This window comes from Lycorma delicatula, chromosome 2 (assembly GCF_047948215.1).
Source record: "Lycorma delicatula isolate Av1 chromosome 2, ASM4794821v1, whole genome shotgun sequence".
Taxonomy (NCBI): Eukaryota; Metazoa; Arthropoda; class Insecta; order Hemiptera; family Fulgoridae; genus Lycorma; species Lycorma delicatula.
The window spans coordinates 231,152,752-231,173,846 of NC_134456.1; the positions used below are offsets into that span (position 1 = coordinate 231,152,752).

Consider the following 21,095-nt stretch of genomic DNA (forward strand, 5'->3'; position numbering starts at 1 on the left):
TTAAAATTTTATTTTATCAAACCAAAACAGTGATGTTATTAATAATTAATTTTTTTTCATAGAAACTGATTCTATTACTCTTCAAAGCAGATTTAAACAAAAAAATTAAAAATTTAAGAAAATTACTGTATAAAGTTCAATGTCTCTATAAATTTATCCTTAAACTTTGCTATTTGTGCTTCTGAAAATGAGAATAATATGAGAATAATATATACAGAGAATAATAACAGTAAAAAAACTAACTTTTACCTTAAACGTAGTTGTTTTTCCTGCTCCATTCAACCCCAGAAGACCAAAACATTCACCCTTCTTAATTCCAAAACACACTTTATTTACAGCAGGTCTCATTCCTGCTACTCTACTATATATCTACAAAACATTAAAAAATAAAGTATTTAAATTGTCAATAAATAGGATGATTATCTTTTTTTAAATACATAAAATGGCATTTTATAAGAAATTTGGCAGTCACAAAGTAGTGGAAAATCCTAAAAAATACTTTTTATTTATGTTTGTCTCTACATCTTTCCCTTACAACCAAACCATCCTCCAAGAAAATTAGCTATCTTTACAGGAAAGCAAAATGATCTAACTAGAAGTTAAAGCATTTGTATTAGGGCAGTAACAAAATACATAATGTACATGACTACTATACATGACTTATCAGGAATTGGAATCCTAAAGAAGATAGAAACCCTACTGAGAAAGGATTAGTCAATATTACAAAAGCTTCAACAATGGACAGAACCAAATCAAGAATAATTTCTACTTTTTGGCACTTGACTGCTATACTGGCATAAGTTAAAATCATTTATTAATCCATCATCACTGCAGCCTTTTTTTCTAAATTAAAACAGTATATAACATAGAATAATACAATGCATTGAAATGAACCATAAATGAATTTCAATCAATATTAACCATATTAAAATCGGCTAAAATAATACAGGGAAATTCACAAAAGATCATATACAGTTCAATCTGATAATATAATTTACTAATATAACTAGATGAGTAACCAGGCAAAAATAGTGGTTACCATCGATAAATTCTTACCATCTTTAGAACTGATAAAAATAAAAATGCATTCAGAAGTAAGCACTGAAAAGTGATAGAAAAGTGATTACTTTTCTTCAATACTGGGGTTCCAGTTCTGACAGTCAGTATTACATCACTACCATTCTTTTTACCAGTAACATAAAAATCTCTAACTCCTTGATACAACACATCGCAGACTTCTAGTGATTATACACCACTTCCCGTGACACACCTTCACACGAAAAACCAACAGGCCAGCATGACAGTTCTACCTTTAACTCCCAAACAGGTAATTCATCACAGTGCAGCCTCAGGCTGTTAATTATCAGCCTGTTACAATTACAATTGTATTTTTTATGTGCAAGTGAGTAGATATTTGGTAGGATTTGCATTTGTGTTTGATAATCTTTACACACTAGTTATATCACAACTTTTACTCTAGTAGTAAGCGAGTAATTAAAATTTTTAAGAAGTTAATTTTTTTTCTTGTTTTGGAATAGAATAAGTTTGGAGGCAGGCTAATCTTTAATTAACCTGAATGTCTTAAACCTACATTGAAATACCAAGCGATTCAAAATTGCATATCAGTACTTCAGGAGCCAATTTTCCATAAACAAAAAGTTTCTATAAAACATATATGTTTTGTTTTCATGTTATAGTAAGACGAATGTTTTACTCTGATCTCTGTTCAAAATATACAAAGCCATATGGAAATTCTGTACAAGAAATTAGGAGAAAATTCAGTGGTTTTTAATTTTGATTGAGCTGAAAATAAAATAGGTTACAACACCATTTTATGTTTAATAATTTCTGAGAAAACTGTTAGGCAGCCCAAAACATTTGAGTCAAGAAAAATCTTTCCTAGATTTTCCATAAATTTAAATAACCAATAAAAAAAATCTAAAAAAATTTTTAGAGAATTTAATTCTGGGGAAATTGATCTAAATGAAATCAATAGAAAACAAGTGCAAGTTTAAAAAACTGTACTTTTTCAAACAAAACAGATATATGATATTATACAGTCAATCATCAAAGCTATCTCTTTCTACATATGAGGGCTGTATGAAAAGTTTTGAGCCTCAACATGAAGATGGCAGCACTCGTCAACGAAAGTTAGGGAATGTATTCACACATGTGTTGAAAGGTACTCACAAAATTTTAGCTATTTTGGATGCTCAGTTGTTGTTTGATAACACTGAGGAAAAAATTTTTTTTTTGTCTCAAAGAAAAATATGTGATTCTGATTGTATTTTTTCTTCTAAATTCAAATATGATATTGGTTTTCCCCATCAGCCAAGGTTTCTGAGAAACAGGCATTTATAATTTCAAGCATTTTAATACTTTCTGCATTCTTAACTGCACAATATTCAAACATTTGACTCACCTAGAAAGTAAGAAGTTATGATTTTCTGCTATATTTCGCCTAAGAAGCATCCCCTCTTGATGGTCCAATAATAATCGGCCACCACATTAGAATTCCATTTGCTTTGATACCTCTTTTCCATAGTTGAAATCTCCTGATGAAAGAGTTCCCCATGCTCATTGTGCCAAGATATTAGAGGAAAAAATCTAGGTGTAAGCACGGGAAGTGTAAAGGACATATTACAGCCCAGATTTTTATAAGATCATTGACATATCAAGGCAGTAATTTTCCGCCTTTTGATTTCCCAAAAAACTCTGAGTAACATTTTTTAATGCTTGCCAAGCTGCTTACTCCAGTGAAAAATTTTAAGGATGATTTAAAAAAAATTAGTTATTTTGTAACTAATGACTAATTAAAAGAAATAAAGTGGAAAGTATGTAATACACAATAATTCAGACAAACAAAGAACTCACAATGACGTGTTTACTGGTTCACTACTATCTCATAACCGGCATCGTTCTGATGAATGTGTGCTACACTAGATCACATTTGTACATGTCTATACATGTCTGAACCTGCACAACAGCAGCAACACTACCCTTTGAGTTAGCTCATTTAATTCCATTATATTTACAATGCTATAGGAGCTTTTATTTGACAATGGACAAACGGACTAAAAAATGTTTTAAAATATTTCAAAAATTAAAATAACAAAAAGCTGTAAGTAATAGAGCAATTTCAAATACATATTTGAAAACAGGATAAAAAAGTATACCTATTGGTACTTATGAGACAAAAATCATGTTGACTAGTGTAATCGTTTGAGTAAGTCATTGTAAGTGTTTTTGTGAAATGTAAAAAATTGAATTCGTGCCATGATTAAATATTTGCATTTGAAAGGCAATACACGCCTATACAAATTAAAACTGAGTTGGACACTGTTTAAAAGGACTCTGTCCCATCATTTGTCACTGAAAAGATGGGCAGCTGAATTCAAACATGATTGTACGAGCTTGGTTGATGATGAATGTTTAGGACACCCAAAATCTGTAACTACCATCATTGAAAAAGTTCACCAATTGATACTGGATGACCGATGAATTAAGGTTACAGAGATAGCAGAGGTTATGGACATATCGAAAGAACGTGTATGTCATATAATAACTGAAGAATTGAATATGTGTAAGCTATCTACGCATTTTGCTAATTTTAAACCAAAAACACATTCAAATGATCATTTCCAAGGCCTTGCTGGAGCAGTTCCAAGTAATGGAATTTTGTTTATCAATTATCTTCAAAAAGGTAAAACAATAATGCGACAGTATTACAAATCATTACTTGACAAGCTGAAGGCAGAAATTGCAAAAAAAAACGACTATATTTAAAGAAGAAGAAAGTACTTTTCCATCAGGACAGTGTGCCTGCTAACATTTAGATGGTCACCATGGCTAAAATTCACAAATTTCACTCTTTAAACTGGTAGCCACTCACTGTATTCACCAGATTTGGCCCCATGCAACTTTTTCTTGTTTCCTAATCTTAAAGTTTCTCTTGGAGGAAAGAGATTTTCATTGAACGAGGAGGTTATCGCATATGTAAATGCCTATTTTGTGGAAAAAGATGCCAGCTACTATTTGGAAAGGTTAAAGAGGTAGGGCATGTCTTTTTATGTTAGGCTCAAAACTTTTCAGACAACCCTCGTATAATGATGGTAATTCATTATCTGATACGCTATTCTACAACTGAAGATGAATTCATAGATCTAATTGTGTATATTTTTATCTTTATATTATGTTGCTATTTTGGTATGTTTATGGGTGATTTTTATTAATTATTAATTGCAGCACACTAGATAACATATTTAATAAAATATCATACATGAATTGTCTGTAGATCTGAAATAATTTGTTACATAAAATAATTTTGTTATATAAAAAAGTTTTTTTAAAAATGTAGAATAACAACAGAAACGTCATACTTTTGTAATATCCTTGCTAGTATACTAAACATATTTATATATATATATTTTTTATTTGTATTTTTATAACATTAAGAATTAGAACCTTTAGTTATACTATTGCAAATGAATACAACTAAAAGAAAATAAACACTTTATTACAGTACTCGGCTAGTTTAAAAATCTGTTTATAGCCACTTGAAAAAAATGTTAGACTTTTCTTTTGGGTTTTTAAAAATTTTGTTGTTTTTAATTAAAATTTCAAATTTACTTAGGTATAGACTATTTCCAGCATATCTTCAAACACTTTGTGGCCATTCCTGATGATGTTAAACGCTTTATTAAGATCATTTGTGATATGATATGACAACACATGCATAAAAAAAATTGTTTTTAATAATTTTAAATAAACTTAATTATAAAAACTTATTCAAACTTATTCAATATATACAGAATGTCTCGCAAAGAAACGGAAAGAATTTTAGAACAATTCTTCAAATGAAAATAAAGAAAAAGTTCATATAGGTATACGGGTCTGGAAGAGCTATTTTTGAATTACAGCTTATGAAAAATTTTGTTCTTATTTCAGTAAAAGGATTCAAAAGAAAAAACCACGCTTAACATTTTCAACGTACAATTAAATTTAAATAATGCTTCTACACTGTAGTCTTATTTAATTTTTCTTTTAATTTATTTTTAATAATTCATTTTGTTTCTAGATATTTTCCAATATTGAAATGATTCTTTTGTTTCAGATTAAATTACAATAGTCTTTTTCCACCATGTTTTGAATCAAATTTCTTAAACGCTTCTCCACATTCAGTTGATGTTACTTAATATTATTTTCTCATTATTAAATTCTCAATAGATTTTTGACGGCAAAATTTATTTGTTTCCTGGCAATATAATGAAGTTATTAACCGTCAAATGAAAAAAAAATTGTTAACATGTGTTTTACAGTAATTTACCCCTTAATTTAAGTTCCAAGAATTTCAGTATGGCTTCATTTTAACCCTTGAAGAAGAAATCAGAGCAAAATTTATCACAAGCTTACAACTCAAAAACAAAGCGCTTCTGGAACAATGTTCTTATATATTTTTTTCTTTATTTTCATATATAGAACGTGTCACAAAATTCTGTTTTTTGAAAGACATCCTGTAACTTACATATAAAATTAATTTTTACATTTTTATGTTACCATTGTACAACAAATAAATTTTTTAAATTACCTTAGTTAAATTATCAATTATTAAAATGTCATGGGTAGTATCACCCAACAGGATACGTTGTCTCTCATTTTTAACATCATTATCTTCATTGTATTCATCACTATCAATCTGTACCTAACCGTAAAAAAATGCAATTAGTTACAGCCTCATAATAATTTTGTTCTTAGACACAGAAATAATTCTATATCATGAAAAATAATAATTTCATGTGGGAAAATAAATTTTAGTTTTAAAGAAATCAATCTATCAAAAATCAAACAACATAGCTTATAAAATGCCCGATCATAACCATATTTTTTTACAATTAACATACAATCTCTAGGTGATAATTACACAATTAAAAAGCTATACATAAATAGTTGTCACCAAACACAGTACGAGAAAAACTAATACCAATAGTCAACTGTTGCGAGATCTCACATCATCAGTCAATACATAATTGTACTATTAGATAACACACAACAAAAACAAAAAAGAGATAAAACTTAACAATTTAGAAAACATAAACCCTAACGAACACAAAATTTGTAACAACACAATTTCACTGCCATACTGAAGGTTTTTCTCTTACTGAATTTTGGCTAGATTTTTTTTTTTTTTTTTTTTTTTTTTTTTTTTTTTTTTTTTTAGTTTAATTGGCACAGTGGTCAGTAAATTGATGAATTATTTGAATTTTTAGAAAGTTATTTATATACATATTTTTAATTTTTTTACTAAGATTAATCTTTTAAGATTCATATCACCGCTCTGTATTGTTAAATTATATTTAAATTCTACTAAATAAACCACCTAGTACAGAATATTGAGGTAAGACATACTTAACCTTCATTTTTCATTAAGGTACTTTCATGGGACCGTGCATCCTCAATTACAATTGAAATAATTCCATTATTGCATAATTAAAATAAAGTACTAAAGTAATGATAATTGCGTTTTAATTTACACAAATGCTGCTATCTGTTGCAGTTTTTATAAGAATGTCTCCCTCAAACACTGCCTGATTGTTTATCAAATTGAAATTTTGTTCATAATTAAATATGATTATATATATATATATTATATATATTTTTCTAATATATTTAATTTTATGTCGTCATCTTTAATAATTTCTAAAATTTCTAAATTTGTGTTAATATCAGAAATAAAATGTTTATTGCTTATTAAATTGTCTGCCACATTGTAAACTTTATTTATTTTTGTAATTTCTTTAATGTTCAAGAACTAGTTTTAAAGATCTAGTTTTAATTTGTTTTCCCTATATAAATTACCATCACATCATTACATTTAATTTTATAAATTCCACACAGATTGTTTATTTTATTATGTGGTTATTAGGTTTGTATGCTGATTTAAATATTTCTTTATTGTAAGTTTTAGTACTGTATTCAATGATATTTTTAAAACATAAATAGTTTATGTATATTTTTCACTCTTTTGTAAAAATACATTATTAATTAAAGAAGTATCATATCCATTTTCAACCGTTATATATTTTGTGATGTTCATTTCATCATTTAATTTTTCTTTGTTGTTATGTGTATACTTGATTGCTCTATTAATCATATTAGTATAAGGGTTAATTTTATGAGACCAAGGGTGATTTGCTTTTTTATGAATTTTTATATTATCAGATGTAGTAGGTTTTCTATATACTGTTGTTTCAATCTGGTTGTCCTTTTTTATTTCAACACTAACATCGAAATAATTTAACATTCTATAATTATCTATTTTAAATTTCATTATAAGTATTTAATTTAATATTATTAGATGTTCATTGTTTATTACTGGATTATATATAATGAAAATATCATCAAGATAATGTGTCTGTATTAAAACTTTACACATATGAGTGATACTATGCACTAATTTACTCTTCAACTCCTGTAAATATATTTCTGACATAATAAATATTAGTAGAAATGCCATAGGTAAGGTTTTTGTGTATAATGTTTGTTTTTAAATTCAAAATAGTTTTGTTGACATATATTTCTTATAATTGTGATGATACCTTAACAAATTTTGGACCTTCTTGGTTACTTTTTAATTTATTTTTTATTATTTTTACAGTATGATCTATCAGTATGCTAGGATACTCATTAGTTTTGTTATATCTAACTATTCTAGTGTCTTTATTTACATTTAAGATATTTAATTTATTTGCTAATTTGTAACCATTTTTTATATTAAATGTATTAGGTAAATTCATTTTATTCCTAAGAATTTTATCTATTATTTTGGATGTAATATAACAGAGGTTATAATTATTATAACCTCTTTTTATTATTATTAGTTATTAGATTATTATTATAATTAAAAATGATTATTATTAAATTAAATTTATACATTATTATTAAATTAAATTTATACATTATTTTAAAACATTACTAAGTTATTATTATAATTAAAAATGGAAACAATTTTTTTTTTATTAGACATTCTGTTACTTATAGAAATTTTTTATTTGGGTCATTAACAGCAATAACAAAGAAAAGTTAAATGTCGAAATAACCATCATAAAACATATAATATAGTAGTTGAAAATGGATATGATACTACTTTAATTAATAATATATTAAAATAAAAAACAACTATCAAAAACACAATAACAAAATAACTACCTTATACACAATATAAAATAAGGTACAAAAGAGTGAAAAAATATCCATAAAGTATTTATACTCTAATATCATTCAAAAATTACTAAAATTTACAATAAAGAGAATATTTAAACCAGCATAAAAACCTAATAAACCACATAATAAAATATTTAAAAATGAAAAATAATAATAACAAAATAAACAATCTGTGTGGAATTTATAAAATTAAATTTAATGATTGTGATATTTATATAGTAAAAACAAATAGATACTTTAAAACTAGATTTCTTGAACATTGTAAAAATTACAAAAATAATAAATTAGATTAATCCAATATGGCAGATCATCTAATAAACAATAAACATTCTATTTCTCATATTAACACAAATTAAGAAGGATTGAAAATTAATGACGACACAAAATTAAACATATTACAAAAAAAATTTTCAATTTAATAAACCACTAGGCAGTGCTTGAGGGAGATGTTCTTACAAAACTGCAACAGATAGCAACACTTGTGTAAATTAAAATGTAATTATCATTACTTTAATATTTTATTTTTATTATGCAATAACAGAATTATTTTAATCATGACTGAAGATGCAGGATCCCGCTAAAGTACTTTCATGAAAAATTAACGTAAAATACGTCTTATCCCAATATTCTGTACTAAGTGGTTTATTTAATAGAATTAATATACATATAATTAAGATAAGATATGTCTTTTATATATATATATTTTTCCGTTTCAATACTTTCTAAAGGTCTGAAATTTTCACATATTATCTCATTTATAAGGTGATCTCCAAATAAGAAACTCCCAAAGTGATCAAGGCCTAGTTTATAAAATAACTTTTTATTATCATTAGTTTACAAGGAATTACCTTATAAACTAATGATAACAAAAAAAAAAATCAAAATAATAAAATGAAATACAGAATGTAAAAGTACACAACACCATACAAGATAGGTATAATGCAAGTGCTATAATCATACCAATGAAAATACATATCAGAATGAGTAAACAACAAAAATGGAAGACATGAAGCCAATGTATCAAATTATACTACAAGATTTCATCATTAAATAAACATGTTTAAAAAAAAACACTCAAGAATGTTATGTTATGTTATGTTATAATTATAATTTCACGTTTAAAAAAATTATATCAACTTAGAGTACAAAATTTTTTGTGGGTTATTACAGCTGAGAATTAGGAGGTGCTGTTTTGAAAAGTACTTAAGTATCATAGTGCAGTCATTGGAAAGAGTCCCTAAGTTAGTTTATATGTGCCCTCCAGTAGTTAACAGGGATGCGCTGCTTTCAGGTCTGTACATCCTCAGCATGGAGAACTCAGTACCGTCAGACAGCTTCACAAAACCAATAATGGAGAAGAGAGACCAAAGTTAAGAAAAAGAGGAACGTAGTCAATTTTTTCACTAATAATTTACCAATCAGGGTACAGCATCCACCATACATTGAAGAAATGATTTTTTGATGCTGCTGATCAGGATGCATGAATATAAAAAAAAATCATGTTGTGCTTGAGCTAGAGTAATAGAGTGATTTTAGATAGAACTCATACCATTCTTGAGGCCTCCCACTCTTTTCTGCAATATGTAATAACAATTAATAAACTTGGTTTACAATTATAGTACAATATAGCATTAGTAGCAATACAGTAGTAGAGTACAATGAAAGTAATTAGCCTTAACCAAATGAAAAAAGTATTACTAATACCAATCAATTTTGATGATGAACTAATCAAACTGTATATTCAACAAACTGTGTATCTAAAATTCACTGATTATACACTCATAAAGAATAAATAAAAGACTGTTTTAAAATCGTTAAAAAAGTATACATCATAAAACTTACAGTTTGAAGTCGTTTACAACAGAATGGTGATGAGATTGTTGATTGGAACTCAATAATCAGAGTAATAATAAAAAATAAAATCCCACTGACAAACATACAAAACAGATTTTTTCCAGTCATTTCCCATTTAAAAATTTCATTTTTTATCTCAATATCTGTAAAAAAAAACAATTGTAATAGGTAAATAATTAATAATCAAAATTATATAATCGCTAAAAAAACTAGTTATATAAAAAAAGAAAGTACATTATTTAAAATATAACATATTTAATAAATAAAATTTATCTTTCAACGGACAGAAACACAACTACTGCCCAGAAGTTATCTTACACAATTTCAGGTGAAAATTCATATAATTTTAGACACAAGAAGCAGTCACTCTTCCTATGGATTCAGCACTTAATGAATGTGAATTATATCTCACAGTAGCTGAACTGATTAGTATCGCAATCGTTGTTTCATTCTTTAAACCATTTTGAACATGACGTAATAATCTATTGGCAATATTTTGAAAAAAATTCCAGTGATCAGTGATTATCTGTACATATTAAGGAACTTGTCCTGACTCACTGACTGATTTATCAACGCCCAGCAAAACCTACTGAAGGTAAATTGATGAAACTTTGTAATTTTTTTTAAACTCAGCTATTCTTTTAATTTCTTGGTAACAAATTAAAATATTAACTTCATTTTTGGTGTATGTAATTTTCATGTAAATATCTAAAAACCAATCCTAGATTCTTCAAAATTTGACCATGAAAGGGGGTAAAAGAAAGGTAAAAATAATTTGTACAATGATTGCAAATTTTCCCATTTAAGTTAAACGAGATATTCTTGGGTGTGATGGTGTGCAGCATGGCGACTCAACCAACACAGCCACTGTTACTGGCTGCACCTGCCTCCTGTTACTTGACTAAAACGCATAAAAGTAATTAAATAACAAAAAAAAGGAAAACAAAATACAGTCATCTCCTAGTGGTGTTTTGTCAGGTAATACTAAGAACTGGGCAACATACACTTTTACCTGTATAAAGTACAGGTATCCAGGTAAAACTAATACTTTTAAGAAAGAGGCAGACTGTTTTGAAACCCACAATGTAGATCACTCAAAGTTTCACATCCTGTACTGACCAAACTGTTGCTCTGAAGAAATTACAATACACTGATATTTTTTATAAATTGAACAGCTTTAAAATTTTTTATTTATTATTACTATTATTCTCACAAACATGAGTTTAATGAACACAGCAGGATCTAACGGGGAGCACTCTCTGGCTAGATGGTAAGAGTGAGCGAATGAGTCACAACTGGTTAAATATTCCCTGACTGCAACGGGAAATGCAAGTAACCATACAGTGCTGGCAAAGCTACGACAGGATTCTCGGCTTTTTTGGGCATGCAAATATTCTTCAGATATATGTTTAAAAACCATTTTTGAGGTTGGCTTTTAGTTTTTTTTTAAGGAGTGGCTCAACCAACACAGCCATTGCCACTGTTACTGTCTGTCCAAAACGACTGGATCCACCTGCCTCCAGTTACTTGATTAAAAAGCATAAAGTAAAAAAAAACATTTGCCGCGATGAGAAACACAAATATCCTTACAGAACAGGCGAAACCACAATTCGGAATGCTAGTTTGCTATAAAATCTGTCTCTGTAGTTTTACTTAGCAAAAGTGATTGAGTTTAACAAAAAATATTCAGTCAAATAACTAAATAAATATCAAGACTACTTGATTGAATAATAGTTTACAATAACCCTGTCCACTTACATAAAGAACTTTATTTTTTTAGAATCTCTGAAGTTTACATTAATTTTAACATCTGTTTCTAGTTTTTCAAAAAGCATTTAACAAGTATTATAAATACAATTGTTTATTTGAAAAAAGAAAACAATTTTCTTTATTAAGAAAAAAAAATATTTTGCCATACTTTCATCAAAAAGCATAAAATAAATTTGTATTTTAACAAATAATTCTACCTTTTAATCAGTTTTTAGGAAAATTAATTTTTTTTATCATGATTACTTCTAAAGCATCTAAAATGATATTTTTCAATAAAAAATATAATATAATATATATATATATATTAATAATAATTAATACACAGAAACATCATTCATTGACTTTATAACTGACATATCACTTTTATTTTTCAAAATTTTTGGTTATGAATGTCTTAACAGTTAAGATATAAAACATTTCACCAAAAGTATTTTGTTAGATTAAAAAATATGTAGGTTTAATTATGCATACAGAAGGTAAATAAAAAGATTGTACATGATGAGACATAAGAAAAAGACTAAAGTCACTCTCAAATGTTCCCAACAGTAGCAACCATCTAACAATTATGGATGCTTGTCCACACATGACAGATGATTGTCTAATCAAAAATAATTGATAAAAACAAAATAGATTAAAATTCTATTTTTACATACTGTGATCTTGGAATGCTAAATAAATTTTTACTCAATTTTAAATAAAAAGATTTATAATTTTTAGTTCTGAAGAGAAAAAAAACTTTTAAAAGCACAATCTAATATTTGATTAAAACAATTAATATTATTACATCTTATACTATTACCAAATGATTTTAATGAAAAATAAGTGAGATGATTTGTTGCTAGTTTCATCAATCCATCACCAAGGCAGAAATGAGGAAACACCAAAAAAATTTCTTTTAAGATAACATCAACGGCTTTTAATTCCTGGAAAAAATGTATTTAAAAAAATAGGTTAATTGAAATCAAATAAACTGTCAGTGTAAACAGTTTGGTATTGGACACTTTAGTTGTGTTTTTATAGAAAAATTTGATAGTACAGATTAGAGGCCCACTGTTATGATATTTAGAATAGATGAATTTTCTACTTAACCTACATTATACATGTAAATAAATAATGTGTTTACATAGGGCAGAGAAAAAGTAAGGCTTTCTAATAAACCACATGGTTGAAAAATGCATACTTTAGATAAAAAAGACAGCTCTTCTTCAGTTTAGAAGATGGTCTTATTTTATGTAATTTATAATTTTACAGAAATACGTTATTTGACATTTTTTCTTAAAAAATACATTTATAAGTTACTGTTTCTATTAGTTTTTCACTAATACAACACAATATTTTGCTGCAGGAATCTAACCTCATGTATTCACCAATACAGTAATCTACCGAGCATTCATTCCAGCAACTGTAGTTCAGTATCTATTTTTAATATTATTACATAGTTAAGTTACAATAACCTACAATTGGAAAACAAAATTAATATAATAAGCTAAAATTTTGTGAAAATAACATTTAAAAAAACTGTAAACAAATATAGACAGAATTAAAACATAAACATTCATACAGAACTTTCATGCTAGAATCTACACTATAAACTAAGGCTTATTAAAAGAAAACGCCTTCAGAAATGTGACATATAAATAATCAAAGTATTTTCTATTTTATACTTTATCCAGCTGCTAAATAACAGTTAACAAGAATTTTTCTAAAAATTACTAAACAAGCATGCATAGATTTTGCTATGCTCATTTGCGTGGCTAACACATCATACCAAATGCTGGTCCTTTAAGTGAGTGCAAAAAGCACATTTTAATTTCAACTGATATTTATTTCCACAATACATAAAAAAGTAAAATGTTATGAAGGCCTGTGCCCTGTAATTTCCTTTATGAATTAATTTAATAAATACATTTTAATTATAAAATAGATTGACTTTAGATAGATATTATATAATACTTGAATTGAAAAATAAGATAAATGACTATTTATAATTAGGATCCTACATTAATAACAACTTTTTTCCAATCTGAACTGAACTGAATTATTGTTCAGTTCAGTTATGACACAATAAAATTCAGTTTTGTTCAATACATGTCACAACAATTTAAAAGAAGAAAATACAGAGTCACAGGACTTTTACTACAATAAAGACAAAAATAAACTTGACTTCATGTTTTAACAGACTGTATCTGCTGAGTTATACATGGTGTAGTACATGAATTATACCTCATGTGTAGTAAAAAATCTTACCTCATCTTCAAAAATACTAAGAACAAATGTTGTTAGTGTTGTAATTATGCCAATAAACATATTAGCGCAAGCTAAACTAACAAACGATGAGCTTGGAACCTTAAATACAAAACTTGCAGGATACATCAGTGGAATACATGAAAATCTGTAACAAATTAATGTAAACTCTCAAAAATGTAAGAAAAAACAAATCAATGAAAAATAATAAATACATAATAATACATTTTCATGACCTCAAAAAAAAAATTAGGCAAAATACAATAAAACTAAAAAACACACTGGACCTCAACTACGCGAATAACAAGGAGGGTTTCAAATTCTAAGTCTAATGGAAAAATTACAAACTCGTCCACAAGCAACTTTTTATTACCTTCATCGACTTTAAAAATATCCTATGATTGTACTCACAGGCCAACCCTAATTAAGATCCTCAGGTATTACGGGCTACACCCAAAACTAGTAAAAATTATCAAACTGATGTTAACAAACACCTAATCCAAGTTCTGAGGAGAAATGTCTGATCCCTTCAACATTAAAATTGGATTAAGAAAGGGGAATGGACTCTCCCCTCTACTTTTTAACATGCTCTGGACTATGTAATGAAAACTGGCGGATAAGAATCCTTTGAAAACCTAAATTGGAAGAAGAGGGAAAGTTATTCAAATAAACTGCTTAGGATTTACTGACAACTTGGCTCTCCTGACTTAGAAGAGGAACGAATTTCGCTCACATATAGCTTTGAAAATATAGACCAAAAAATTGGATTAAGAATTTCTTATGAAAAAACATAAATTATGGCCCCCTCTCTACACAAATCAATTCAAGATTAACAGGAATGAAATTAGACTAGTTCAGGACTTTTAAATATTAAGGGAAAATAGACTGCAAATTAAAAGAAAGATCTGCTTGGCAAAATAGAATCTCCAAAATTAGAAAAGTGCAAGGTTTAATCTGGCAGACCTACAATAAAAATGCCTTTCAATACAATCCAAAATTCCCCACTATAAAACAGTCATTCTCCCAGAGGCACTGTATGGCTGTGAAATTATATTTCAAATTAAAAATGAACGTAAAACTGACAACTAATAAAACAGAACACCGGATCAACAGAACCTGTTTAAACGAAAATTACCAGAAGAATGGGGTCAGATGAATTCCCACTAATGAAACTACACATAAAGAAATCGACCTAATTATCAGCACAATAAAGAAGAGAAGGATTTCTCATTTTTTCCACATACCTGAAGGCCGAATTCTGAAACAACTGGTTCTCAGGAATCTGGAAAAGAAAACTAGTGAAAAATTAAGAAGGATCTTGAAGAAATTGGACTAATGATCGACGATGCTTTCAACAATACAAAAATAAACAGCACTCTCAAAGCACACAAATTCTCTACAGAACAGACACACAGTGGAAAGTTACAGGAAAAATGCAGAAACAAAGATCAGACCATCAAAAGTACTGGCAGAATGAGAAGATTAATGGAGTGTGCTCTTCGAAGAACACTGGAAATAGACTGACTAAGTGGTTTAATGTGGCCTCAAAAGAAAAAAATGCACATCATAATTTTAAAAACACAGAATAAGTTAATGAAAATAATGGAATTAATAAATATACATATTAAAGTAACTCAAATGACAATATAATGATAAAAATTAAGTTACTCAAAGAAATAACAGTTATTGTTATATTACAAAATTTGGTCATCAAGTTATACTTGATGACTAACTTACTTTAAGTAGAGAGAACAAAAAAATAAGTGAAGCAGAAGAAATACACAAAATAAACATAATGCATTTCTGATATGGATGAAATTGGGTACTACATTAATTATACTGCAATCCTGAAAAGTATTTTCAAATCCTCAACCTGGAAAAATCAAGATCATTCTTCACAATATTAGTATTATTAACATATTTTATATAATCTGATAATCTACTAATAATATGTGGCCCTTATGTTAAAAATCGTCTAAATTATTCTATTGGATCTAGGAACAATTTGATAATAATTATCAAAGTAATATAAAAATATTGTTATGAGTAGCACTGCTTGAGCTAAAAAAAAAGTAAGTAGAACTTATATAAACACACAAATATCTGAGAAAAAGTAAATCTAACTCACTGAAAAAAAGGGAAACATGACATAATATGAGATTAGGATAAAATTACTTTAGTAATATGTTTTTGTGGGTTTAACAAAGATATAACTATAGAAAAATGACCCCCCTCAATAAAAAGTTCTTATGCTTAAAGATTCAGAAACTGTCAAATAAAAGTTCCTAAGCTGTCCTATGAACACCCCAACCCCGTAGCGGAAACACCCATCTTGTGATACTTCCAGTCGCTACCCCGCTGTTCCTAGCCCTGATGGGCTTTAACAGGAGTCCTCTTTTGCCCTCTGACTATTTACATCTGATAGTAATAAGCCAGGCATCATTGGGATGCCAATAATGTGACATCCCTATATCACTTTGATAATCATACAATACAATACAAAGCCAATCCTCACATTAAATTGTTATGTCATTAAATTTATGCAGAGCTTTACTCCAAAGTATTATACTATAAATAAGTGAAATATGATGTAGCAACTTGTTTTAATTCATTTAATAATAATAATGTTTTATTTAATAAGTTTCTCCAGTCCTTGACTTAGGGACAGAATGATAACTTGATCTGCAACCTAGGAAAGGCGGTCCACGCCTGATCTAAACAACGAACTACTTTCATGTCAAAGTGCCACAACAACAGGAGATCCTTTTTCTACTTTAATGGAATAAGTTTACTGCCTGGTGTAGTAGTTTAAGAGTAAAGGTGTGAAGAAGGATTATGTTGGTATTTTCAGAAAGCTGAGGTTAAACCAATATGGTTGTAAGGTAAGAAACATCTTTTCTTCTTGGTGGGCTGTGCACTGATTAGGAAATTGAAATCATACATTTAATCGCTGTGTCATATCTAATTAAACTGATGACCCAGAGCTTTAATTCAGAGATCAGGGTAAGATGAATTAGCCAAACATTGTAACATTTATAATTACTATGATTCCCATCAGCATTTACTTGATGACTAACAACTTCTTTTATCAGATCTGCATCTATCCTTTTGTAAATGTAAATTTCTCAAGGATTCTGAAATATTAACTATCACTTCTTTTACAAAGCTAATACAATATAAATGAAGTGTCGATTAAGTGTTTACTAAATACTTAAGAGGACTTCCTTCACAGAACATATTACAAAGGTGGTTAGAAAAGCAAGAGTGAATCAGATTAGAAGAACTAGAAATAAAAAGAAAGAGAAGGAAAATGTACCAGATGAAATTTATAACGAGATAGTGGATCTAAAAGTGCAAACATGGAAGAAAGATAAACCACTAAAGAAAGTTTTTATAAGATTTATTTAAGAATAATTTTACTAGTATAATTCAGGTCAATCAATGAACGTATTTATATATAACAAGAAGTTCAGGCCATTGTAGTGATTCAGTTCACTACTTTGGTTATGACAGGTTTTTTTTACCTGTGTATATGATACTTCAAAATATACAAACCTTTTCTAGCCAATAATAGACAGAATGTTAAGAGAGGTGTCGTTAAAATTACAGCATCTACTTACTACTTTTTACAATATTAATTATTATATTTTTGTAAAGCCATTTATTAGCTTTATCTAACATCATATTCTTTATTTTACGGTATCTGTTAACTAATGTAATTCTACTAACTATTTTTTTTAATATAAAACCACAAAAGAGGTAATTTACTTAAAATATTAACATATTATAAACAGTAAATAAATAATTCATTTCTATTTCACAGTTTTGCAACAAACAATTGACTGATTAATCACATAAAACTCTTATTGAACGGTTAATATCAACAAAGTACACTGTATTTGTCAATCAGAACATATAATGAACTATAATTAATAAGCAAATATTTTGAATGATTATTAACTCTGATAAATTTACACACTTCTAAATTGCATTAGGTTTTATAAATAACAGAATATTATAGCACTTGTGATAATTTTGTGAGTCTTGTATTTGGCTGAAACAGTACATATAAACTGGACTACATAAATACATAGAATATATGTTTATGCTTCATTTTGTCCTAAATTTCCAAAAACCCAGGCAATCACCACAATATTACAGTTTACATGTGTTATTATAATAGAAATATCTTTTTAAACAGAAAAAGAACAACACAAATTACAAACATAACAATCATCAATACGCTTTTATGAAATTTTAATTTTACATAAATACAAAAAACGGTCAGCGTATACATGGTTAAATTGTAAAGTAGTAATGTCTGGCAAATGTAGAAACATTTAAAATGAATTCTAAGAGGAATTTACAAACTGAAAATCATAATTCAGAGATAATAAATCTACACATTTTAAATAATTGAACTGGACTGGTCCTTTAAAAGACTTCTACTTCAATATTCTATGTACTTCAAATAAATTATTCTCTAAATTCTTTATATGTTGTATTTTTTATAACTATAAACAATTCATTTTTGTAAAAATAGATTTTAGTGAACTAGATTATCAAACAAAACATTCACTGGCAATTAACTTTGGAGCGACATCTTAATTTTGTCTTCTTTGTTTTCTTTCTGATATCAAAACCATCTTTTCTGTAATTAAGTTTTAGTATATTTTTTAAAGATTTTGTACGGTACAACATTTTCCATAATCAGTTCACACTTAACTAATACAAAATATAGTGCAATAATTTTTCGTAAAGTTATATAAGTATTATAATTTAATTAAAACTTACCCATACAAAACAAGAAGACATACAAAAGCTAAAAAATTTCTAGATGATATATATGCTTGTTCATTGAAAACTACAAATATGAAGACACATAATGTAGCTGATGCCAGATAACAACACTAGGAAAAAAAACTAATATTAGAATTTAAAAAGTAAAAATAAGAAAAAAAATTATACAATATAAAAGATGATGATTTCAACATTCTTTTCCCCCCTTATTTAGGATTCTGGGTTGGTGATCAATCACAGATCACCATCTCATCCAATCCCTCCATCACTCCTCTTTTTCATCCTTTCTAATTTCATATATCCCTATTTATAATATTCTTTTCGTTAGCTTTATCTAACTTTGGCTAAATCTTGATCTCTTTCATTTGCTTCTGAAATCAACATTTTCATCCCGCTCTTTCTTTACTCATAATATTAACACAACAAAATCACCTAAGGACATGTAAGACAGTTTGGATATCATTTTAATAGTTCAACTTTTATATATTTATATTACCGGTATAAAAGTAAAATCAACAGGGAAATCCTGATATGACTGCACAGAACATAACTATTTCTTAATATATTCCTGAAGATTAAACATGTAAAAATTATTCATGTAATAAGTTAACAACTCATCAAAAAGGCCAAGAGGAAACATAGTACATAATTTTATAAATCTTACACTTTCAAACAAATTTATTTATTCAAATATACTTCCATTTTTTTATTGATAATACAATACATTATCAATTTAAACCTGCTCGAGTAAATGAAACCTGTATAAATGTAACATTGAGAGTAAGAGAATAACATGTTGAAACTAAAAGATGTAAGATTTCTAGAATGAAAAATTAATGTGTAATGATAGGCCCTTACACACATGCATATGTTAAACAAAATACACACATATACATACACATACACATGAGTCCAAACAAAATTATTTTTGATTATTTCCTTATATTGTGTGTGCAGTCATAAAATTATCAGAAAAAGGCTTAATTACATAAAGTATGTGTACGCATAACATTGTAATGCTAATAAATCTGAATCCCAAACCTTCAGTACAGTTTTGCACAAATATAGATTTCTAGCTAAATGTGTGAATTTTTCAGAAGAAAAACTTTACTTATATCTTATATGACTTATATAAGAGTGGAACAGAAGAAATGCATGCTTTTTAAACTGCTAATACTCAATGGTGAGTGGGGGTATTGACCTTTGATGGCCTCTGACTGACAGCTCAGACTACACAGTTTCAGTCACAATGGAGCATAGAACATCGTGTGTTTGCTGTCAAGCAGTTTTTTAGAAACAATGATTCTGTGGTTACAGGTTAATGTCTTTTTCCTTGGAATTTTAATGTCGAACATCAAGATGAAGTTCCAGATCAAAACACCATACTTTGACGTGTTGAGGCGTTTAGAAGTACTGGATCTATGATGAAGAAAAAACCATCTGGTCTTCCCCATTCAGTCCAAACTCCAGAAAACATGGACAGAGGGAGAAGGACACTTCTAGTCTGAAACGATCTGCTAGGCGACAGGCTGTAGCGCTGGGTATGTCGCATCATTTGTTTCATCGCATCTTACATATTTCACCCATACAAAATAATGATCACCCAGCAGCTAACTGAAAGAGATTTAGTGCAACGCAAAGAATTTTGTGACATAATGAACTCCATTCTTGCAGAAGATGCAAACGCCCTAATAATGATGAGTGACAAGCCTATTTCCATCTGGATGGCTATATTAATGTACAGAACTGTCAGTTCTGGGCGTCGAAGAACCCATGTGAACTACACCAAAAACTTCTCCAGAGCTCAAAGAGTGGTGGTGGTGTCACCAAGATAGATATTGTAGGGCCTTATTTTTCTGAAGAGGGGAGAACCTCAGTTACAGTGACATAAGCACACTACAATGAAATGTTAAACAACTTCCTGTGTCCCGAACTGGAAAGGCATCAGGAGACATAAGAGAAATGTGGTTCCAACAGGATGGTGGCTACAGCTCACATGGTGAGAGCATCAAATTGAAGTGGCTTGACAAATGTTTCCTGGACATGTCATTTCACGATTCAGTGATGTTCTTGGGCCCCATACTCTCCCAATATATCGATTTGTGACTTCTTTTTGTGGGGCTACCTGAAATCAAAAGTACGTCAACAAGCCACACACAGTCGAAGACCTGAAAAATTCCATTTGTCAAGAAAGCTGTGTTGAATAA

The 21,095-nt window shown here is 28.3% G+C and overlaps 1 protein-coding gene across 4 annotated transcripts in view; it reads right to left on the reverse strand.

Moving 5' to 3' along the window:
* LOC142319723 (phospholipid-transporting ATPase ABCA1-like) overlaps positions 1-21,095 on the reverse strand; it is a 240,390-nt gene that overhangs the window by 31,429 nt on the left and 187,866 nt on the right. For 3 of the 4 annotated variants that reach the window (XM_075357321.1, XM_075357319.1, XM_075357322.1), the window contains 6 exons: positions 18,883-18,998; positions 14,092-14,236; positions 12,644-12,767; positions 10,063-10,217; positions 5,588-5,701; positions 250-369 (listed from right to left, as the gene is read on the reverse strand). In XM_075357321.1, coding sequence (XP_075213436.1) covers positions 250-369; positions 5,588-5,701; positions 10,063-10,217; positions 12,644-12,767; positions 14,092-14,236; positions 18,883-18,998 — 774 coding nt within the window. The remainder of the gene's footprint in view (positions 1-249; positions 370-5,587; positions 5,702-10,062; positions 10,218-12,643; positions 12,768-14,091; positions 14,237-18,882; positions 18,999-21,095) is intronic. The other variant, XM_075357320.1, reaches the window with a different exon arrangement.